Source organism: Hetaerina americana, unplaced genomic scaffold, assembly GCF_022747635.1.
Source record: "Hetaerina americana unplaced genomic scaffold, ioHetAmer1.1.p SCAF_10, whole genome shotgun sequence".
Classification (NCBI taxonomy): domain Eukaryota; kingdom Metazoa; phylum Arthropoda; class Insecta; order Odonata; family Calopterygidae; genus Hetaerina; species Hetaerina americana.
In genome coordinates, this window is record NW_027286070.1 from 22,017,908 (window position 1) to 22,043,568 (window position 25,661).

General features: G+C 42.6%; 1 protein-coding gene across 1 annotated transcript in view; it reads right to left on the reverse strand.

Annotated features, from left to right (window-relative positions):
* Positions 1–24,244, reverse strand: part of LOC139700013 (zinc finger protein squeeze-like) — a 94,316-nt gene extending 70,072 nt beyond the window's left edge. The window contains exon 1 of the mRNA XM_071598443.1: positions 24,026–24,244. Within this exon, the coding sequence (XP_071454544.1) occupies positions 24,026–24,097 (72 nt within the window). The 5' untranslated portion in view covers positions 24,098–24,244. The remainder of the gene's footprint in view (positions 1–24,025) is intronic.
* Positions 24,245–25,661: the final 1,417 nt, after the last annotated feature.

The following is a 25,661-nucleotide window of genomic DNA, read 5'->3' on the forward strand; positions in this document are numbered from 1 at the left end:
ACGTAGGGGTAGACTTCTCGGAGGCCCGCTACTCAGCCCAAACCTCTACTTACATATTCCCCCATCCTCTCTCGATTCAGGCAATCCTCTTTCCACAGTTTCCCCTCACGCACACAAGCGAGGCCAAGTATGTATACGCGAATGTATTGCGCACCCGAGCCGTACATTCCGCGGGGCCACTCAGCTTCGCGCGTTCACAAGCCATCCCCACCGCCCGCGGCGATCGCCTTTTCCTCCTCATTTCCCTAAATTCTCCCTCCCACCTCGCTTCAACCCTTTCTTCCGCCTCTCCTCCTCGGCCCCTCTCTTTTCTACCGCCGTCCTAATTCCCTCTCGTCCCTTCCCCTCAACCTCCCCCCTCTCCACACACATACACCCATACCTTTTATCGCCTTCGTCCTTCCCTCTTTCGTATTCAAATCGTCCCTTTCACCTCCTTACCCCCGGTCGTTTTTTCATCTCACCCCTCCTCTCTGTCTCTCTTTCTCTTCCCCGTCCTTCCCGCATCCTCCCTCCCCTAGAAATCTCAGTGTCGACCCATAAGAGTACAACCCTTTCTCCCTTGCACCCTCCGCTAAGCCGAGTACGTGCCCTTTTACTTGGCGAACACCACTGTCCCAGGGCCCGTCTCTTCCTTCTCTTGCTTCAGACGATTTTTTATGCAGGAATTTTTTGTTCGCCAACCATTTTCTTCTCATCCTCCTTGGGTAATGCCTCTAAGACCACTTTGCGCGGATCCCTCAAATCCTCCTCCTTTCTATCACCCTCCCCTCTCAGTTCTCCCCATCGACTCTTTCTCTCAATACTACGCCACCGTTACACATTAAAGCATTAGTAGCCCCTGCCGCCACAATTACGACATCCTGGCCGGGAAGATTATTGGGATTTTCGGGAGAGTCTTTCTACCCGATGCGTTTCCCATCCCCACCATGGCTATGCCTACCTAGGAATCATTACTAATTTCGAAGAGGAGGCGAGCAAATAGAGGTCGTCCTTATTAAGAGTACATGTCAAATGTGAGCGTTAACTCACAACTTTCTACATAGATTACCTAACTTTCTAGATATACCCAAATTCGCCCCCGCCACACGCCCTTGCGGCGGCTTGCGGGGTATTAAGTAGATGTAGATGTAGATTCGATGCATTACACTGCACGTGAGTTTTTAGAACAAGGACGTGACTTCCATTTACAAATATTGAAAAACTATATCCTTGTAGTCCCATAGTATTTTATTTAGACATGACGAGGGTTTCGATGTTCAACGTCATCATCAGACGAAAATTCTATGGAATTAGAAAGTTACAGTGTTTCAATATAAAATGAATCGAATCCATGGCCACGCCTAAAAAAACAATTATTTCCATTTCAATAAGGAAAATAAAGGAACTTAAAATGCAACATTTTCTTCTAAAACCAATTAAAAATAACTGGGTGATTTATTTAATTTCGTGCAGAAGAAAAATATTACAGATTTTGAGTACGAATTTGAGAAACAGGCTTCCGAAGATGTACAGTTTCAATCTTATCTCTGGGACACAGCAGATAAATGTTACAGAAAAAAAATATCACCGGATTTCTTTCTAACCAATCATGGAAGCGATCCGTTTTCTCCCCTATCAAACACAAGAGACGCCTGTTTTTTATCTTGGCGCTCTAGCGCTCTCGAAGATGAGTGCAAGCGATGGGTCACCTCGCTAATGAAAATTAATATCGTCAAAAGTGATAAAATCCGTAGAAGTCAGCCAATTCTCACCAGACGCTTTTCATTAAGACTAAGCTTAATGTCACGAGGTTTCAGTTCCAAATATTTCCCGAATCTATTCTAAGAGATCGAGTGGTGGTTATGACGAAGCAGGGCTTTATGACTTAAGGGGATGAACTGGACAAAGGTCTCGGATCTTAGGCGATCCAGGATTCCGAATGGAAGTACTGCGATTACCTACGAAGAATGTGTCTATAGTAACGCAAATTGCGTTTAAAAACAGGGTTAACAAATCAGAGACAAAAATAGAGCAAATTATGATCGAAATATACGCCAATTTCATAAGAAGTAACAGATAAATTAGAAACATGTACTCAAATCAAATTAATACTAGTGGTTGGGCTATGTGCTTTCATTTTTTGTGGAGGATTAAGATTTTGTAAAAAATAATTATTGAGAAAAATGGCAATACAAATCTCATTGGAGCTCCGTTTCTACCCCCTTGAATGAGGCCCCGTAATTCAATGGGCGTGTTCTGCATCGATATATATGAACAACGAGAAATACAGAAAATAAATAAAATAACGTTAGCCAATTCTTTAAGCGAATAAAAAAGGGAAGGGTGCTCAACCTAAAAAAACTAGACCATTTTTAAGGTTATATGATTTCTCCCAAGAATATTATTATTTCCACAAAAAACTCCTTTATTCAACGCACACGAACGAAGTGTTAATCAGACAAATAACGATGCTAAATTTTCATTATTTTCTAATTAATTAGCAGCAATCCATGAATTAGTTTGCGGGCAGCGTACTCCTTATTTTTCAATAGTACGATTGTTCGTAGATACCGTTGCGTACAACGTGATTATTGGAACATTGTCATCGTATGCTGTAAAACTGCTGAAATTTAATGAGAGATCGAACGAAATTAAAATAGCATTAAAATCGGATTCATGAAATATAAGTTACGAGTTAATTAAGCTCGTATAGTTTAGTGTTCATAATATGTTGCTAGTCTCTGAAGTTACGTGTAACATGTATTCCATTCAACTTAGTGCAGATGAATCTAAAAAAATATAAATAAAATCACAAAACTCTGGATAGCACACCTGCAGAAATTGCAGTGATGCCGTTGAAAAGGTTTGAGATAATCTCTGATATATAACCGCTCGCGCTAAATGAAGATACAGATAAGGCAATGAATTTGAAGGCCTTAGACGACTCTCGGCTCTTAATGATAGATAAGCAGGCACCATTGGACTCACGGGAGATATGCCACATCATTTTCTTGAATTCAAGCATTTTTAGTCCAGAAATGAGTGGCAACTCTAATTCTAACGCGGAAAAAAATCCACAATGGGCCGAGAGAAAAAAATCACACTCGCATGGCAAGGGCGACAGTTGAAGATCGCTAAGATCTTCGGGACTATGTTAATGTCTTCTTTTCGTTAACCTCTTCAAATATTAACAGAAAACGTATAATCAGCTGGTGACGATCAATTCCAACAGAGGACCCATCTCTCAACACCTCTCGTATGCTGTCGAGTGTCATCACTCGATCGGAGAAGCATACATGAGCTCAGCCAGCCGGCCCTGTCTGTTCTTCCGCCTCCCTCATCCCCTTTCCACCACCACCGGGGACCCCTAGCATTCCCTCCAACGACTACATACGCCTTTTTTTGTCTCCTCTTTCCTGCTCATTCCACTATAGTATGCCCGCCCCTCCGCGTAGGAGCCTCAACCCTTTCGCATGCCCTCCCACCTCGGCCCAACGGACTCCGTGGGAGAGGGAGGGCGGAGTTGCGACAGTACGCGCGGGGCGACCGAGGCGTCGATTCAACGACACCGCAGGAAGTCCGAAGGGAAGGGGAGGGCCGACGGCTCTCGAATGTGCCGACGTCACAGCCACCGGCGACGCTAATAATGATTTCAAACGCTTCCTTTGACGAAAGGGGGGGGGGCGGCGAAGCGACGCAGTCCGCACGCAGTAGAGAAGCCTTGGAAAAGCGTCGACAGAGTGGACAAAAAAAATACAGAAAAAAGCGAGTTTCCTCGGTGTAACGACCAATGATAATCGATTACCATGGTGGGTCGCAGTGAGAGTGCGTGATTTCATTTTTTCGACGGCAGAGAAGAGACGAAAGACAGAGGGGAAAAAAAGGATTTGATATCCCGCGGTGTTTCTGAATGACTTAATTCGATTGGGAAGATGAACTGCGATAACAAGGCGGGCCCTTTCGATAACTCGATCGGTCGTATGTAACGCATCCGTTTGAGGGGATGATGATTTTCTTTTCCCCTGTGTTTTTCTCTGCATTTCCCACGACAGTGATTCAGCACAGGTATCCCTTTGGAGAGGGTGCGGCCGGGGAAAAGTGGACGGAACTCGCGACGGAGGGGAGATCGGGTGAAGGCTCACTCTCCATGAACCACTGCGGAGGAGAAGGGCGACCGCTTGTGAGGACTCGTGAAAAAACGGAAGTTTTTCGGACTGATATTTATACGCTCGTGCCTCGACCACACGGAGTGTTACAACATGTACAAACCTCCTTTGTTCCCTCCGTCTGAGTTGAAAAAACGACTTAAACTGTAAACATGAAGCGCAGCTGCTGATGGCCAGGGGAAGAAGGGGATTAGGAGGAACATAGAGAAAAGGAAAGATAGAAGGCTCAGTTTATTTGCGAATAGGTATATAATGGTTTCAATAGATCGGTATACGAAAAGAATATTTCAAATATCAATTGAAGACATTGCCAAAAAAGGATCCATTTTATCGGTGAAAATAAATGATCATTATTATGGCTAACCTATTGGATAGTAACCTTATTCTAAAAATACTTAGCAGGGAGAAAAGGGGAGTAATTATTATCCTTTGTTAGTATGCACGATCCCAGAAGTTTTCGCGATTTTCCAATCTCCAAATTAGAGTAACGGTAAAATTCTTAGCGACATGAAAACGACGATTCAACTTTACTTGTTTCTTTAGGCGGAAACTAAATGGGGAAGTCTGATGCATAATCAAACATCGACGCTATAATCAAGGGTAAAAACGTTTAAAAATAAAAGGACAAATAAGAAAAAACAAGGTGCTAATAACCAATACCACTGGCAGAAGACGTTAATTATTCATGAATTCTAAGAATTATTAAATTTACTGATGGTCATATTACAAAAATTCTTTTTTATCATCGATTAAAAAATTATACCTCGAGAGATTCCACCCGGATTATCTAAAGTAAATATTATATAATCACGCTTTACTATTTCAATCCGGAGATTCGATGGCCGAAAACCCTCCATTATTCAGTGTTAGATAAAGTAATCTTTGTAGGCCCTCTTCTCCTAAAGTATTCCCTTCCCTACGGCGCCAATCCATAAAGGAGAACGTAACAAGAAGATGTACAGTTACGAGTATTGGTTTAATGGTCCCAACTAGACTGAACTCAATCATAGCTCCATAGGAAATTGGCACCCCATTAAACACTTATTTCAAAGTCCTACGGCAATATCCCACTAAACTAGGACTTCAGGATATTCCAAAAAATGGCTTCGAAAACTATCCCAGACAAACAACGATTTCCTTGGGGAAGAGACCGTTTATGTTCCATGTCCATGTGTTAGTGGAATTTCGCTTACCTACTTTTCAAATTGCACCTTATTGGATAAATTTTATACTGCATCCTAAGGTGCCATTATTTGCTAGATGATAGTATATGTATTTGCATGCGTGCAAAATGAAAGATTGTTGGCATGAATGTATACGCCACGGTGGGTATAGTTTTGCATGTATGTGTTGATTTTGCAAGAGGTTTGTTCCTTTTTACGGATGGTGAATATTACACCCGGTGCTTGGAATATTATGGTCTTCCACTGCTCTGCCGAATTTCTCTTCTAGAAATATCTCGGCCCGAGTCTCCTTAATTCACTTCATCCTAAAATTTCACCCACCTATTTTACATTAACTTAGACCTACCATATGTCTCCATTTTAGCATATTGTTTTCAGCCATTATGCCATTACATTTATTTCAATTTCTGCGAAGTGACTCTTACATGGTTTGTGTGCCACTTCGGTGCTTTTCTTCTACAAGCTTTGGTTTAAATTTTACAACAAAATGTTAATTTGATCCTCCTTTACCTAACTTCATTCTTCGTTAACTTCTCCTTTTTCATTCCATAAATATTTCTCATGCCCACTTCGCTTTCTATATAGCCACCCGAAATCTGTACTCTAACAGTAAAACTTTGAAAATAATGTCATATTTACGAAAAAAATTCAAAAAACTGCAAACTGAGATCAATTCATAGCATGAACCGTTAGGAATCCGTTATTTGGGACGCCGGTCGCTTTTTGGTAACAACGAGACTTCGGGATTAGGGGGAAATGTGGAGAGCAATGGTTAAATGTAGTTGGAAATTTCCAAGCATGAAGGAATCTTTTCCTGGACGCAATTTAGTCGAAAAACAGGTTTTTGGAAACCTCAGAACCAACCGCCATTCCCGAGCAGCTAGTGAGGGTCGTTACGAAGGAAAAACAAATGATTTCGAGTTCTGGAAAATCAGAAAATGATCCGGGGCAGATTTATGTCACCGTCCGAGACCAACCCTCCTTTTGTGTCAAAAAAGCGACGGTTGGCCCTTTTGGGCTTTCCGTAGAACGCGAGATCCTGAGCTCGTTAAAAGAAAAACCCCACCTCGAGAGCCGCCGTCTCCGTATCGCGGCTCATTCAAATGATCTCGCGTACATGGGAACGCGCGGAAGGCGGTGCGTGGGGGAGAACATCGCCCAGCCCCCTTTCCGACTTCCTTCCGTTTCGGGTAAAACGTCGCTCGCTTTCAGCCGTCACCCACGGCCCCGCCCCCCTCATCGCTCCCCCCCATCCCAGAGAAGGTGAGTACATACATAAATCGCACCCAGGCCCTACTAATGAGATATAAGATTATGCGCGGGCATTTCCCATCCTACGAAAAAAAAATCAAAAGGAGGCACCGAAAAACGGCCTTTTTCCGTTGAAGGAAGATAGATGGAGCTCAAAAGATAGAAGGAGGCGGATGAGCAGGAGAGAGAGAGAGAAATGAGAAGGGGGGAGGGGGGAGGAAGCGGGAGTGAGATCCCAGGAATGAAAGAACATAAAAAAATAGAACCTGGAGAAGAGAATGGGAAGGCGGCGGTTTGGGGACGCCCAGGAAAACGCACCCAAAGATCGGCGCACATATATGCAGAATGGGACTGTGGAACGGTCCTAGGCCAATCACGACTCCTCCCTTGGTTTTAACGCGAGGCTGTTGCGTATGCACAGCGGCGCATTCACGTCCCTCTAAATCCCTAAGCCATCTTTCCTGCCCCCTTGTTCTTTAGCCCCCACTCCCCACCCTCCAACAGACACACCAAACCCATCCCACCCTCTTACCTCCACCTCCCACCTGAGGAGGAGTTGGCCTTTGCCAACGAACGAACTTCCGCGCGAGATGGGGAGGGAGGGAGGTTGGACGAATCCCTCCCCCTCTCCAGAAGGAGAGACGAAGGAGCACATCTTCCTCCACCCTCCCACCGCGTCATCCTCACCCCAAGCTCATTTTTTTACATACCCCCGTCCCTATGGCAACGAACAACAAATGATGGCGATATACTATTGATGCGTGCGCCCCGCGAAGCGCGTTGATGGATAGCGCGGGGAGACAAGGGGATCGGGTGGGGTACGCGGCCAAGGAGTCGCTCATGCTTCCCTCCTTCCGCCCCATCGTCTTCCCCCTCTCCAGCGCGGCCCCACCCCTATTTACACCGCGGCCCACGCCGTTTTAGCCCGGGGGCCCACTGTCTCTGCTCCCGGCGCACAAAGGACGGGGCCCTCGACTAGTCTTTTCTCTTTTAAGAACCCCTCTCCCCGCCGCTATACCTGCACCACCTCCGCGTTTTCCCTATCCCTTAAGGGCCCAAAACCCTTTACGCCCTTAAGCCACTCATTCCAAAGGTGTACACACACACACAGAGAGGGCCGCGAGACTAAGAGAAAATGATGCTCTCTCCCCTCTCTCCCAGCGAAACCCTCTATCTCACGGAAGGCCATTTGCATGCGAAGACGATTCCTTCCCACGGATCTCTCTCTCTCCCCGCACGGAAGCCAAAGCATGTGTGTGTGCCACTCCCTGCGCCCTCCCCCCTTCGCCCCACCCCGACCTGCGGTCCCCTTTCCGTCCGGATCCAACCCTTTCGGCGCGCCACACCCATCCAGACTACGAGGAATCACCATCCCTGGCCAAACCTGCGAGGCAAGGGAGAGAGACACCACCGCCCCACGAGGCCGAACCGCCGGGGACACCGGCCCCGGCCGGCCTAATCCGCGCCACTTCACCACTTCGCCCTCTTCTCCGCCCAAACCCTCCCCTTCCGCGCACTCCGATTTGCCTCCTTCCCTCATCGGGGAAGCCTTTCTCTTTCCATCCCTCACACTCTCTCTCTCCCACCTCCCGATAAGTGGGATATCAACGCATTTTCCGCAGGGGCATATTGGACGCGCCGTTTTCCGGGGTCCCACCCAGCGGGATGTCATCTCCCCTCTGGAACGGATTGCGCGCCAAGCTGTGGTGCTGCTGGGACCGGGTGTATACTCAAGCACTTATTTTCAATGAGACACCAACTCTGGGTATTCCAGATGTGCGGACTCATTTTTGTAACCAATACCAGACGCACAAATGTGAGATGCGATCGGTAAATTGTCACAGAGATGTATTAAGATAATGACAAATTGTCATGCTAAACCATCACTTTCATCTTTGATCTTAAAAATGTGAAAATTATATCGGTAGAAGTTCATGCACAGGTTGTGGGCGAATTAGATCTCACTGCATCTCCGTAAACAACTGGAAACGAAAATTCAATTCTGTTTTCAAACATCCTCACCTTTTACTAGGCATGCAGTTCTTGCCGTTCAATCCAAATGCCTATTCTCTGCTTTCTTATTCATCGCATGGCGATTATTCTTTTTCAGGGAGTCCAAAAATTTTTGATTCCATTCATGTAAGTTTTAAAAATTAATTATAAGCCTATAAATTTCATAGCCAAATATGTACACAAGCAATTGATTATTTATGTGATTTTTAAAGAGTAAATTTACAGAGAATTATAATCCAATAACCTTATTAATTACGCATTAAAAATACGTAGTGGGGGGAGCCACAAGAAAAATATTTCACGGTATACTTAACGATTTAGTCTAGAGCTAAGCTTTGATTTCATTTATCTTCTTTTAGTTATAAACAATACTCCATTAAACTCTGCCTACGCGTCACCAACTGAAGAAGTTATTACGAAATTCAGTTTATTCCGCTTAGGAGTTCAGCTTAGGAAAGTTCATGGTCATTCCCTCAAGCTAAAATTAGAAGAGTTCAGCTTAATGGTCTTGGAAATAATTTCAGAAAATAAAATGCCCTATAAAGTGGTTTATCTCATTATGGTGCACATAGATTTTTAAAACGAAAGTCATACCATGAACTGCCATGGCATTCCATTTAAATGGGCGACTGATTCACTTATTCCGTTCCACTGAATCGCCCCAAAAAAATCCGCTTTATATAAAATGCAAAGTACTTTTATTATATACACAGGAGCTGAAAATAATGAGGAAAATGAATTTAAAACTTACGCGTAATAAAACGAATGGAAGTCTAACACCACTATAATATTATTGCTCGGGCGAACCACAAGTTGGCTGCTTAGGGAAATTCACCTGCCGTAGGAGGAAGGTGTACTAGGGAAGGAGATTTCAGCGATAAAACAGTTACGAGAAAAAAAACCAGTCAGTAAGAGGGTCGTAAAAGGTACTTAGTTCAGTACGAACGTTATTCAAGTTATTTATTATGCCAGTAGTGTCGATAATCAAATATTAACCGAATAAACAAGTCGAGAGGACTTTGATATGCAGGGTCTAGCATTCGTCTAGGATGAAGACGAAATCAAATAAACTGGTGAATATTTGAAATATACCAATAGGTTCCGTATTAATTAATTGATTAATATTCAAAGAAACTGGATTCATTTAAATAACTCATGTCTCGTTTATGCTAATCAGTTAATAGTTAAGGTAGAAGATATGCTGATCGTTCTCAGGATCACGTGCCAATTTCCGATTCTAAAACTTCCAGCATTTTCCTGATTTACAGACCCATCATTAAGTTTTATCGACAACCTTCAACGACGCTCGCAATTCTATCGACTCAGGTTGTTCACTTTCAATTGAAAATCTGTGACCTATTAGCACTACAATATCATTACATAATATTGAATGCATTCTATTTAAATAATTCTGGGTCCAGTATTCCACACTCAATACATGAAAATAAGAGAGTTTTACAATTTTTCCCCGTCTTCCAAACCAGACCACCGCAAACTTAGTTATGCATTAATAAGTGCCATTAAAATTGGGCGAATGTTGAAACCGTGAAGAGAATCTTGAAAAAGGTTTTAAAAATCAAACTGACGACTGATTTCCGCAAAGAAATGATCAATGACTGAATACTGCTAATGTCAATTACAGATTTTTTAATTATGTGAACCCGGTCAACACGGGTACACCAAATTAGTAGCAATGCATGAACTATATGACTCGGTAGCCCATAAAATGTGTTCAAAACAAAATAATGGAACAGATATGCCTATAGCAAAAGATCTATGTCGAAAATGTTCCATTGACCAAAGAGTAGTCTTACCTCAAACAAACGTCCCTGAGATTTTTTCTGCCTAGGTAAAGAGCGTGTGTAGAAAAGAGTTCATCGGCCTTTCGGCGAATTTTTGACGTGCGTAATTTATTTATATTTAATAAATTCATAGGGAGGCTGGAGATAAAATAAATTTTTTCATGCGTAACAATGTAAATTTTATGTCTCCCATAGCATTTTACCATAGTTACTACTTCATCATTTTACTATGTCACTATAAGAGCATCGAAGAAGGCACCTGAATGAATGAGTTACCGATACGTTTCAATCCAATTGGCATTAATGGCAAAAGAAAAGCCCAAAAGAACCGAACAAGTAATTATTAATATGGATTTCCTTGAACACCTATTTAAAGAGAAATCATATCTTTTAGAATCCACATTGCTTCAGACATAGATACGCATCCATGAAATCGTCTTTTGAATGCTAATATTACAATAATACAAATTTCGATCATGGATAAAAGGAAGAAATAAAAAAATGAGAGAAATCTCGATTAAACAGGATGTCTTTGCCGCGGGATGCACTGAAAAATTACAACTCGAAAAAGACGGCCTCGGCACAAAAGGAATCGGTTACGATGTATAGCGAGGTAGTGTTTTAGTACCTTTCGGGAGGAATATTCCGCGCATATGAAAACGTTACCCAATGAACATCCCGTACACTTTGGCAAAGTTCCTAATGCGGTGACGACATTTGATATACTTTCATCACCTAATAAGAGTACGCCAGCTTCCGAATCATTGTGTATCAATCAGAGAGGAGCACAACACGCAATACGTATGGAAGGGAATATAAATGGCGATGCTTACACAGCACGCATTCACAAAGTCATGTGTTACGGGCGGAAAAAAAATGCACACCCAAGCGGCAACCAGGTGTACTTTTATAGAACCAGTCACCGGTTCGTGCCAAAAGGGATGAGTAAAAATGAGAAAAAGAGAGGAATACATGAGCTAATATTCCTGGAACAGAATTGTTCGCTACCATTCCGACGCGTCTCACTTGCTCCGCATTTTCGACCCGGGGGGACGAGCGGATGCTTCGATGTGGCGGGCGAGAGTGTGCAGCCGGAGGAAGACGAGGGGGTAGGGAAGGAATATTGAATTGATGAGGGGACGTCAATTTTTCAAGAGGATTTCATTGCAGGAGGGAACGGGAACTCGAATAAACGATGCATTTCCCTCACATTCGAAAGCTCGACGCTGATAAACGGCCCGCAATCTTCTGGCGGAAATCTTCCCACACCAATAAAAAGGCTTATGGAACGTCAAACGATCGCTGCAGCGCGTTCGCGTAATGTTTATTGGCCGTAAAGCGAATGTTAAAATGCCACTCCGAAGGGCGGTCTTGAGTGCTCCTAGACGGAGTCGACGAATGAAAATATATACATATTACACTCATCGTTTATGAAAGGAGGTTGGCGGAGAATATGCATGCGATTATGTTGCCTTAATGGCTATATTTTAGTGCTGTGATAAATAATTCGCTAGCGGGCATTCTCAGTCCTTAAATTGTAAACATTAGCTCCAAGATTTATAGTATGTCTTACGCATGAGTTGAAAAGGCATGTTGTATTAAACAGCATATGGTAAATAAAAAAACTGACATTAAAAATAGGTGAATACGTACGTGCCATCAAAAGCAAATGGCTTCGGCTTTGAACGCAATGCTGAACGCCGACTATCGTACTGAGTTTTTAAGAAAAACATTCGCATCACATTATGTCATCGGCATTTGATTAGGTATATTTCACGTAATTAATAACCTGATATGGAACTTTGTTCATAGTTTTCGTATTTGCTAAATGTTAAGGTAACATAATGGTGAACGATAAATCCATATTCCAATATAGAAGTCCAATGGCCACAAACGATAATTAAATGAGGAAAGTTAGGTCTGTATAGCTGAATGTCATCTGGCGCAAAAAAAAACCTAAATCGTAGTAAGTACAGTATCACTCGCTTTCTAATAATAAATAACACATCATACCTCTCACCGTAAGAAAAACTAATTTTGAGTAACACGCCAATTATATAAAGCGGCGATGATAATACGATGAGAATGACGCACTATGAAAAAATATAACACCTCTGAAATATTTCAAACTAGTTGATGGAAAAATTTGTAAATACAGACTGAAAATACAATAGTTTCAAATCGAAGTGCGGAGTTTTTTGGGTTGATTTTGCATGTACAAGCACGATTTTGATTTCTCAGGATTACATTGGTATAAAAACAGCAAAAATCTTAGAATAAAATATTTTATTTATCATACTCAAAACGCATCATGGCACCATAATAGAATATATTAATGGTTGAAAAAATAATTTTCCCCTCAATAATATGAATTTGGTCGAAATAATCGGCTAAGCTGCGTGATTTAGGGAAGTCAAGTAACGACAAGAAAAGCTAGCTTTTAATTAATTCCGGTTCATCGTGATGAATATATTTTCTTTCAGTGATAATGCTCAATTAGCTTTGTATCAACTATAAATAGCAGAGTTACTAGACTCTTTAACTCAAAATGGATAGGGCACTCTTAAACATGGGGAACATTAAACAAGTTTATTTGGAAAATGTCTAAAACTTTGATTGGAAGTGTACAATGTGGAAAGCACGAAGAAAAAAACTATTGTCATTTAATTGAAACTAATTTAACAGTCACGTTTGGATCATGCCAAAAAGGCTAAATATGACACAGCTTATACCCCAATAATTTTGACATTTATGATACCACAACTACATATGATAATACGAAAAGGCATTTTGGTATTCATATCCATGGGATGTACCTTCTACTCAATGTCAATAATGGATAGTTAACCATTATGATCGAGTCCGACTGGTTGAACTCAAACTTTATGCTAATACAAGCAATCTTGAATGGTTAGTATTCACAGAATTGAAGCAATAATTTCCTTGAATGAAGTACATTTATTCACTGAAATCTATTCTTTTTATTTTGAAAAATATTTGCTTTCACATTAACAGAAAATAGTGACAAGAGTACATCAGTTCACTGATTGAATCATTCTTATCCTTGAAATGCTATGCAATACCCCCTTTTTCACTACGCCAAATCGGGCAATGTATTTGGAAAATCTGATTGAAATTTCTAAGAGTACTTGAGTTGACGAAAAATAATTATAACTGAAGCAACCAATCCTCATAAAATAGAAGAGTAAGTCTGCTTAGGCATTTCCTTGGTCCGAATTACTACGAATGTCAGAGAATGGAGTAGATTCGTATGTTCTCCGAACAACCCTTCCAGTTTTACATTAAAATGCATATACTACTCGTATAGCAAGTGCTTCTGTAGACTCCCACTCCAACGAGCAATGCTCGTCTCGAAGTTCCCATGGCCAATGGCTGGCGATGCTAAAATACCATGGGTATCCGATCAAATGGGACAACTCAAAGAAAAGCGAAGGGAACTCACGAAGATGCTAGCATATGTCTACCAAGGTTCGACCTAAACTCAAAATTTTCTGACAGCTTCAATCAGTAGACAGATGACAATAACAATGGCCCACCGAGAAATGATTTTACACCGAGAAAGTCCGAGAGAATGAGTCCTCGCCATCACGCACGGGTGACGGAGCCATTTCCGTTGGATCTCCGTGAGAAGACGAGCAGAAGGCGCACAGGTACCTAACTACATCGACGCCGAGACAGGAGGTGCGTGAGAGGTGCGTGAGAGGTGCACTATGTTCGTGTTTTTCGGGCGTTTCGGTTTCCGGAGCACTCGTCTTCATATAGGCATGCCCCGAGGGGAGGAAGGAGGGAGTGTCGGGGGATGCCGAAGTAGCTGCCGGGGACCTTGGTCGGAGGCTGACCTGGGGCGGGCTTTGGGGCGGGGTCCATGCGTGTGTGTGTGTGTGTGTGTGGGGCGGGGAAGGAGGAGGGAGGTGGGTAGTACGCCGAGGGCCGCGTTTGCGTGAGCGGCTCCGTGCGTGCACCCGCTTCCTTCCTACCATTAGGCGAGCGGAGGGGTCCCGTGGTGTGGGGCGACGGACGGGGTGGGTAAGCTCATTTGTCTTCCGGAGGAGGCGAGGCGGGCAGATCCGAGACTTAATCCGGGGCGTAGGGAGGAGAGAATCGGTAGGATGGGGCTTTTGGGCGGGCCAGGGAGTTTGGGGGGGGGGGGAAGCACTCCATCCGCGGTGTGGTGGCTGAAGAGAGCAGGAGAGGCAGCCGTGCCACTTGGGAAGGCGCTGCCGCCGCCGACTGGCATCTTATCGGGCAAGGGTGAGGGCCTTCTCGCCCCCGGGGGCATGGGAGAGTCGTGTGTGAGAGAGAATATACGGCAATTGCATATATTTATTCAGATTTTTCAAAGGCGGGACTCTACATGCAAAACTCAGGAGGAGGAAGTGGATGACACTCCTGCTGGCGTTTTGAATGGTTCTAGAGAGACTTCGGAAATATTTCCCCGACGAATTCAGATTTCACTGCACACATTGCCGTGAAAGAGATTCCAACGGTGGAATAAGCGTTACTCGAAGGAACTAGGCGAAATGCCTCCCTGTGGATCGGACCATCTGAGGGAGGCGGCCGTTTCGTACAAAGCATGACGTGGAGAGCCATCAATAAAAGGAACCACTAATATTCTGCTGCTTTGGTTAACATATGCACACACGCACATACGACAGACTAAGTGTTAGCTAGTGAACAAATGACACTAAACACCACAACTGAGATTTTGAGGCATCTAAGAGATTTCGTCACTTCACCAGCCGTCTCCTTGACACTCGCATCTTAAACCATGGTACTTATTATTCACTATGAAATCCTCATGCACAAAAAAATGATAAATTTTTCTCCTCAAAGATAAAATGAAACTTGCACGTCATGCTTCTTTCATATATGCAGAAAAAAGGCTCCTTGTATTCAATCCTACTTCGCGGTGCGTCATACATAAAAATGCAATGATTCACTAACGTTCCACTTCGAGTGCCATGGCATAATCATTTGTGAGAAACTAACGGACGAAGTTACGTATAAATAAACTCAATGACAACATGGAGTGAAAAATCGCTATGAAGTGAAATCAAAATAGCTCATGAGAGCTGGAAATAATGAATAATGTTAATGCGTTAAGGAATTTCAGTGGAAAATAATTTTCATCGTTTGAGAGATAACCTTTACATCAACTTCAGTTTCATTATTGTTTTTACATCAAAAAGATGTTGGAGTTAGCTCTGCTAACAATAAAGAAGCACCATTGACCGCGTAGTACTTATCTATAGTCATCGAGTGATCTATCCACAAATCCACCTTGCTGGTGGGGGATCTAAATAGACAGGAAGCGGCACATTCTGTATTACTTCCAACCATTTCAATGCCATGCGACAAGAAGTCTGACAGGGTAATCAAATTCGACCAACCTTTCATCAACTAATCTAAGAGAGAACTACGGTTGATAGAAAAGCAGGATAATCGTCACTTTATGGATAGATTATGAAATATATTGTAATACACTACAATCTGCTAGTCTCTACAGAAAAATCACGTAATCCACGGCATCACAGTATGTGTGTTGACCCAAACACTGAGGAGACATACTCACGCAGGTATTGGAAGTATTTATGCGTCAAGAAGAAAACTCAATGCAGACCTGTACTAAGTAAAGCCGACTACTTTTCCCGTACTAATATTCAAACTAATATTGGCTGTCAATAGTATTAGATTCTACGAAATATACGTGTATGTTATGTAGGCTGAATAATAGTCTTTACCGCAGGCATGCATAAGAAAAAGTTCGCGATATACCGCTTACGCTCGATGAACGATTACCTGAGGGCGAAGAAAAGGTGGGGATGGACGGAGTATGGGTGGGGTGTGGTTGCGGAGCAGGGGAATGGGGCGGGACAGACAGAATTTGGATGGAGTTGAAGGCGCGCTTAATCGCGGGAGGATAATGGCGGGAAGGAAGGACGGGCGAAAGTGCTTTGGAAAAGATATTCGCTGGGCTAGATGGGGAGATGATGGTAATGAGAGGAACCGGGACGGAGAGAGAGGGATGGGATGAATCGAGGGGAAAACGAAAGGAGACGAGATGAAGGAAAAAAATACGGACAAGAAAAACGAGAAGAGAGCAAGCGTTACTTTTAAAAGGGCTCAAAGACAGCTTCGGGTTTCCTATGACGACGAGGGAATTATTATGGGACCAAATTGTGATAGAGTCGATCACCGGAATAAAATAAAAGGGACGCAATCACCAACAAATTTAAACAATCGTTCTTCCCTCACACAATACGGATTTAAAACAAGCTCAAACTTAAGCACCCGAATGCCTATATTTACTTAAAGACAAATATTAATCGTTGCAGTCAATTATTGCATAATGTATATAGGCATGTATGCAAGTGTACGAGTGTTTTGGCACGAACTAATACATATTCCATGGAATAAATGAACCAATACTAGCGCATACCTATCTGATATCCTTTTTCCCCACGCCAAACGCCCCTTCGCTGGCTTTCGGGTTTTTTGCGGAAGTAATTCAAAGTCTGTTCCACATTAGCCTGCAGAAGAGTTTACTAGCAAATTTTAATAGAAATAAATGAAATAACATGAAGTCAAAAAAGATAAATTCTACCTACAGCAGTTCTTCTTTTATGTTAAAGTACATGTGGATAGGAAACTGGCACGTCCGAGGCTCCGACTAAATCGTACGCGACATCCATTATTATTTAACCATTAATCCTAGGATGGAAAAAATACATAAAATGGCTATAAAATGAATGATTTTCCCTTTTAGTGACTGTTGGGACAACTGATGCAAATATTATGAAGATTTTATAAAAATGCCAGAATTTGTCAAGTGCCGTGAGACCGTAACGGTTAGGGCATTGACGATATAAGTTATCCGACTACTGATCTATCATATTTTATGATGACCTCAGAGCTAAAGATAATAAAGTATATTTCCCGTAATTCAGGATAAAGATCGTGAAGGAATGAAGGAAAGGGAAGGTTCGTAAAGGCAAAATAGGAGACATGGAGATGAAACGGAAAGGGAGGTATAAATGTGAACCCGAGTATGCTAAGGCTGTAAGGCGAGGCGGAGAAAGAGTTTAGGCGGATCCGATTAAGAACGTTTCACACCTTGCCAACAAGACCAAAAAGTGGACACGCCAATATCAAACCATCGCCGAGGTAAGTCGGGATGGATGATACGCCGATTTATTTCAGAAGCGAGCACTGCAGCTAAGCCTTAGGCTCAGCCAAAAAAAACATAATGGAGTATGACGTAATGACATTTTTTTCATAGAAAGATAACTCAAATTTTTCATCTTAAATAAGCTCAATCCCTTGGAAAGAAGTACATCAACTTTGGATACGGGTCCATCAAATACAAAGAAATAATACAATGACAGTTTATCGTTCTATTACCATCATTATCATAATTAGGACTTAGAATCATATCCACACACTGCCGTGAATTGCTCGGACTGACCCTTTCTAGAAAAAAATTGCTATTAAATTTGATTTTTGTTAGAAACAACGTCATTTCGATTGAAATTAGTACCAATATTTTAACAGAGAACGGTAGCATCAATAAAACTTCGGGGAAGAGCAATATTAAATTTAAGTTCATAGTTCCCGTTAAAATACCGATGACTTGAAAAAATCTACTTGATTTTCAGAGAGAATAATAAAAAAAATTTCATATAAATGAAATACGCACAATTCGATTGTAAGGGCATATAAGCCAAACAAAAATCATAGGGGCCACCATCTTGAAACGCACCAGGAGACGTGAAAAGGTATTACAGCGACTAAAATAGAATGTAGGGGGAGGATGAACTACTTAGGAAACGAAAATTAATAGAAATTAACATGCTCGCAGTTGGCAGAAAACTAACTATCGATGGAGAAAAATATACGAAGATTTAGAATATCTTCGGTGAGACTGAGCGAGGGTTTGAAGTTTGTGGGAAGAAAGAAGTTATGAGAAGAGAGGATAAAAGGGAGAGCTGGATTGGAGAGGGAGACGGTTAAAAGAGGAAGGATTTCGTGAGAGCTAGAGAGTTAAGACGGAGCAATGGGAAAAGAACGAAGGAAATAACGCATTTAGAGGGATGGGAAGAAAGGTAGAATGAGAAAGGAAGACGAACGGAGAGAGGAAGGGCGGAATGAAATGCAAAATTGAAGGAATGTACCAAAGTGTGTGCATGTGCACAGGTGTGAGGGGCGGATTGCGTGAGGGTTGAGGAGCCAACGAGGGTCACATGATGGATGGATTTAGATGCTAAGTAGGGAAAGAAAGGGCGGCGGGAGGAGCGGGGAAGCTGGATGCATGAGCGAGGGGAAGGGAAGGATTGGGAATGATAAAAAAAAGGCAGGGGTGAGCAAAGGGGAAGGGAGGTGTGGTGACGGTGAGGGAAAAAGCTAGGACTTGAAAAGGGAAAGTAAAGCCAGCGACGCCGGCCCGGCCGAGGTGGAAGCGGCCCTTTGAGCGCCGGTGCTGCTACCTACCTGGGGATGGGCGTAGGGAGGAGGGTTAAAAAAAACGAAGAAAAAAAACATTCCCTTGATTTATTATTTCAACGTACGGCATCCGACAAAAGGGTTAGAGGTGGTGGTAGTCAATTTACATTTTCCAATACAAATATTGATACTTGGCGACGACCGATGGCTTGGAAATATCCGCTTCCATCGATCGGCGATTGTCCCTCCCTTTGTCGGACCGGACGTCTTTCGAGAGGCGAGAACGAGGCTGGCCTCAAAGGCTAAGAGTGACAACATCGGCTCTCGAATGGGTCGATGAGAAGGAATAAGAGATCGGCGATAGTGGATTTACGACTGGGGAATGGCCGAGTGTGGTTTCCTCGAGATGGCTTTTTGATAGTGTGTCCCTTTTCGGCCAGCGGCGAGAGCACAAAACCACTTCATTCCCCACTGACTCTTCCGTTCTGAAGAAAAACCGATGCTGACGCAATGATTGAAAATTATGTTTCGCCTGTCGAGGAGGGAATTGGCATGTTCGTGGCTCCAGGTCAATCGGTTTTGGCGTCCATTATTACTCTGCCGTTTATCCCAGGATGGCAACACGCATAAAAATGCGGGACAATGAATGAATTTCTATGTTAATGGCCGTTGGGACAGCTGTTGCAATTATTCTGAAGATTTTATAATGAAAAATAAAAATACCAGAATTTGTTATGTGGCCCGAGACCATAATTTGATCAGTGTATTAGAGAAATTAATTATCCGTTTTCTGATGGACCTTATTTGATTGCCTAAGAGCTAAGGGAAATAGAAAACTCTCCTTAAAAAGAAATTTCTTTCAAATTTTCTGCACCATGCCATGAGAGCGCAGACACGTTAGCAAAAAGAGGGCTATTTCGGGTTTTTGATACTGAAGAACGAGATTAATAAATAAAAGTGATAAAAAATCCCAAAACTGAAAATAATTTATGCAGCGTGGATCCGATGGCAATGGAAAAGACTTCGTTTGCGAAATACGGATAAACTATAGATAAAAGTATATAATTCGAAGTTGAAATCGCTATTGGCGACTGACTGATGAACTACTCCGCTCCCGAACGGGACGACGTAAACCGTAAGGATAAACATACATATAATTCTAGTTTTTCAGTTCGCACTAACTTTGGTCAAAATGTCGCGCGTATATTCACTTTCAACTAGGATAAAAGCATACCCTTTCCAAATATGTCACTTATAACAAATATTGTCACATACCCGACTTTAATATAACCTTTATGATGTGAAATCCATACAAGCATAAAGAGACTGGATCGATCACGTCACAAAATTGTTCACTGGGCAAAGGGAACGATATCCTCCGGGCAATTTCTTCCTTCAAGTACTCGGCCAAGGCTTAGGGGGGATTCGTCGCCTAGAGAATTCGTGTTCTCTTCACCCTTTCAATGCGTGCGCGCATTGTCGGATTCTGTTGTGCATCCATTTATAATCCGGCTTCCGTGTTTTTTCCCATTCACGGGCGCGCAACGGAGAGTTGAATTTCAGCCTCGCGCCGCGGACAAGAGCAGACCGGAATCCAGCGGGCCACGCGTTCGACGGGACGACAAGTCAGCCGACAGACAGCCGGGCGACAGGAGCACGCCTCGGCAGAACAATGAGTGTGGATGCGTGTCGATGGAAGAAAAAAGAGAAGTCGTCGAACGAAAAACAGCTCCCCATAAGTGGTTGGCCAGTGTCCAAACCGGATTAGTGCCACGTTACCCGAGGAACCCCACCCGAAAAAAAAGACAATGAAGTCTTTCTTCCCGCTAAGCACGCGCGGCTTTTCGGTGTTATTTAATAAGCACTGCATTTTGCGAGCAAGTTGTTGCACGCTTTCGGTTTTTTTCGATGCACAAACTCGTTGGGATGCTATGACGTTCAGGAGAAGGAGTTGCCGCCGAGGGAGTCGGTAAAAAAGCATTTCGAGGCGTTCATGTAAAGGCCAATGTGTCCGCTGGACAAAAGAATTCTGCTGCAATTCACGCCAGCTTACAATACACCTTTATAATAATTTGATAACGCAAGATCATAATTCACATCGGGGTTGACCACAAAACAGCGAACGCATAATGTGTGGCAGTGTAAACCAGACAATTTTGAAATGAAACTAGTGTTCTCTCACATTTCAAGGATGTTCTTATTATCCGCCTTAATTTCATTTAAATTTATTTATTGCCAGTGCATTCAAATGGAGATAAAATATGGATGTTAAACAATGCACCTCATCTATTCGTTATTAAATATGTTATTTTGAAATACACAGGAAGAATACACTCTTACAGTCGAAGAAGGTGATGGCATCAATATTTTATCAGTAAAAAAAGATTCAGTTCAAAGATAGTAGAATATGCGGATCCGCCTTCAAGAAACTCAGCTTCCTTTCACGGATGATGCGGAAATGTAATGCGAAGGTAAAATAGAGGTTATACTTCGCTTCAATTAAGCCTCATTTGGGATAACCCGCTAGTAATTAGGATCCTTGGGAGAAATGGTTGATTGAAAAAATTGATTAAAGCTCAAAGGAAAGCCCCAACATTCGTCAGAAATTATTACGATAAGAAGAGCGTGACGGGCCTTCTTGAGGAATTATCCTCAAAGTTTCCGGAGACGCGAAGAGAACAAGGTAAAATTAGGCCTTTTGTAAGGATTAGAACACAAGATAATTACCAATGGCACAAATGGAATCTATTAAAATATAAATTTTCGTTCTTTCCTTGGAAAATCAGGAATCATAATATAAAACAATCGAATTCCATGGTGTTACGAGCGGGAAACGGATTAACTGCTGGGTACAGATCTAGTACATTCGTAGGTGCATGTGCTAGTGTATATAACATTGCTTTTTTGCACTTTGTTACATTTAACTTTACGGGCGGTGCCCTAACATCCCCTACCACATGCCCTTAGCATTATGTAGGTGTGGATACAGATAATAAAAATCTAATTATTTCATTCAAAATTCTCTTACCAAAGATATGACTTCCTACTTCCCCAATTCCGTTTTCCCTTGATTTCGGTACCTTTTGCCCGCCCGAGAATGGTGATCCACGTGTGAGCAAGAAGCTGTAAAATGGGAATCTAACAAGGCGAACAAATGACTTGAGCGACTCGTGTGTCTGTAGTTTTTTCCTGGTCAGAAATATAGGGGCGAACCAAGGAGAAGGGAGGTAACCAAACGGTGGGCACCCACCACGAAAATAGCCAAATAGGATGGGCATCAGCAGTCTCGTGGGTGGAATTCGGCGGCTTATGGGCACAGTTGGAGCTCATTAAATGGGCTGAAATGCGTTTTTTTAGTTCCACTGAATGACAACGGTAGTTTTGGACGTGGAACCTTTTCCTCTTTTTCTATGACACTGCTCATTTTTCCTCCATCGCAACGTTAAAACGGGAGGGTCTAAACTTACGGGATATAGCTTGAAAAAACGTGTTTCCTTGGAAAGTCATGTCATCCAAACACCGCGCATTCAATCAGGTTTCAGTCTACCTAAAAGTATTTCTTTTTCATTGAAAGGGGAAATTCGCAGTATTTCATGGGAAATATGGTTTAGTTGCTGGAAGCGTTTCAAGCATTCGACGGTAATGTTAGGGATCTGATGCAGCATGCTCATGTCGTAAAATGTTGAAACGCGCAGTAACATTGAAAAGTATTTTACGTGGAATAGTAACATTAGTTACTTTCCATCGACTATTATAAACATATATGAAGTGTAGCCTGAAGAATTTAGGAGTTTAACTATTTCTTACTTCCACCGACTGTTTTCTAACCTCAAGAAGATACTTATTTCATGACTGCCAGAAAATTTTCCCTTGGAGCCACAATTAATTCTTACGCACCTTAAATTATGCATAAATTCATAATTCTAATTTGTCATTGAGTAAACATTCATTTTGCAGGCACGAACACAGATACTAGAGTTTTGATTGAGTTAGTACACATTTTACGTCAAGCCGTGTCTTAATCCAACATATCTTGCATGGCAACGTATTGAAAATAATATAAGTTATTTCCAAATGAAAATAACGAATTTTATCACGATGAACGCCTTTCAAAACTGAATTTTTCTTTAAATAAAAATGTGTATACCAATTTAATCCGTACTTTTATAATACTGCTTCTAGTGAAATTAAGAACTCATTCCAATTTCCACAGATTAGACTTTTGTTTTACATCCCGTGCTTTTGAACTCGCAAAAACCTTCAGGTAAACATTAACTTTGGTATGGCTGAGAATCTTAACTTTAAATTGAGGTTCACTCTCCGAGAGTGACTAAGGGTGAATTCATTTATATCGCCTATTGATGTGGTCAATTCATATCAGATATATAAATTAACACAAAGGATATAAGGCTAAACTTCGTTGAGGGCCATGGAAGCATGAAAGTAGAAAACATATTCTCGCCTCGAGTCTCATTGCTTACATGCACTGCCATTCTTGACACTTGAGACCACCATGCTATTAATTTAATGAATTTTTCCAACCGCACATTATCGGAGTCGAGAGTTATTTACTATTCAGACGCGGTCTATTTAACTATGAGTCAGAGAAAATGAATAAAGTTGCGAAAAACCCAAGCATGTAAGATTCTAAATTGAAAAAAAGCACCCTACGGATTAAAGTATTTCATGCCCGGTGCATTTAAAATATCACTTTCCGTTTAACAAACATTTTTATATTGTCGATTTTCGTTAAAAATAGATTAAATTAAATTTTAATAATATATTTTTATATGCATTCAATTATAATTGCATAAAATGACGCTAATTATGTAGATTCTAAGATATTTCGGTGGCAAATGAGCATTGACGGAAAAAGATTAAATTTAATTGAACCACATGCGTACATACCCAAAAAGTGAGCCAACCGCATTGTCTACATGAGGATTGTTTTATAAGGGTACCTAATCATTCCCTAGCATTTTTCCCAAACGTTAAAAGTCACGTTTCGAAGGAAACAATCCATTCGTGCTACTAATGAGATAAGTTGAAAATTTGCGCGTGGGTTGCATATACAGGTAGCCTATTCATCGGTCCCTGTTCGTGCCGAAACAGCGTGAGGTTTTTCACAGTAACATTCGCGCGGCCCCGGGAAGATCAGCGAGCTCACCTCGACGCCGTTCCATGTGGCCATATAATGGACCTCGTGGTGAGGGTTGATCTGTTCCGCCATCACCGACATCCAGTGAGCGAGGCCCTGAGCGGCCGGCGGGGGAGGGGGCGCGGATGCGGAGAGGCCGTGGTGGGGAGGCGCCCCCTGCTGTCCCTGCTGGCCGCCCCCGTGGTGCAGGAGCTGCTGCTGGTGCTGATGCTGCTGGTGGTGGTGATGATGGTGGTGGGACAGGCCCCCCACGCCCCCGACCCCGACCAGAGGGACGCCTCCGCCGCCCCCGACCACGCCGCCCCCCAATGGACTGCCCCCGGGCGCGGATTTCGGTGCCGATGGGTCCTGCTGCGAGGGCCACACCAACGCCGCCTTCTGGAAGAAAAGGGTAGGGCAAGTGGTTAATCGAATGAATGAAAACAAAATTTGCCGTAAAGTGGACGGGGAAAAACAAAGCTATTTCAAAAAACCGGTCTTTTGATCGAGAACTAATCTGTATGGGAATCCGTGGAATGGTTAAGATTGGGACACTGCCATTACAGGAGTTCAATTGCGGAACTCGAGAACAAAATTCTTAGCGAAAATCATCCTGAACATATCGAGTTGTTTGAGCTTATGCAAAATGTGCTATAAATGGTTACGACCAAAACAGAATGATGAAAAATACTTCTTGCTACTCGACATTAAATTACCAAAAATGATTTGGTTCGTCGACCTCACAACATGGTAGCCGCAAGTGACGAATATTTGCATACTATTGGAACATAAATTCTCTTCCTTAAGTAAAAATAGAATTTGATAGCATGGTAGCCAATTTTGAATAGAGAATGACTAATTATTCCTAACATTCCAAGTTCCAATCTGCACTATGTTTCTGGACACGGACACCACCAGCACTTCACAAACCGTTTGATTTTCTGGGGACGAAAACCGAGGACCCGCATTGGGTACCGAGATAGCACCTGGACCCAACCCTGAACATGTAAATTTCCCACGAAACTGAGGACGTGCAGGTGAATCCCAGGTGAGCCCACGTAACCGATTGGCCATCAGTTAACGGCTAGTTGTCTTGGTATTAAGACGGTTAGGTCATAGGAAAGGTTGTTTCTATAATTTATGAAACTTTCAAAGGGAAGCTAATTATTTCTGTTGAGTGCAGCGTCGATGTGCATAAAACATTTTTTAATATTAGAACGTGGGAAAAAACGGAAGTCTAATTCTTGCTTCAAACGCGTACAAGTTTTAATTACCAAGACTCGTCGGGTACATTATGCAAAATTATGCCGCAGTTAGATAATTTTCGCATCTCGTACCTGACCTCAGACTGTTGAATTCGCGATGGAAAATGGAAGATGCGAGAGGATAGCCTCATATAACTTCACGTCACACCATCCGCGTCTACCTGGGCTCCCTCCCATTTGCGTTCCCGAGACAGGCGGGCGACGACACGACCGCAGCGAGTCTATCGGGAGGGCCCCAATTCAATGAGCCAACTCCATGCTCGGATCCGGGATGGGGGCGTGCATTGTGATGGGAGAGAATAGCGACGGGTGTCCTCTTCCCCTTGTCTTGTTATTTATGTTGTTGTTGCAGTCGAATACGTCCATCGCGTCTAGGTTTTGTTTGACGTCCGCATAAGTTA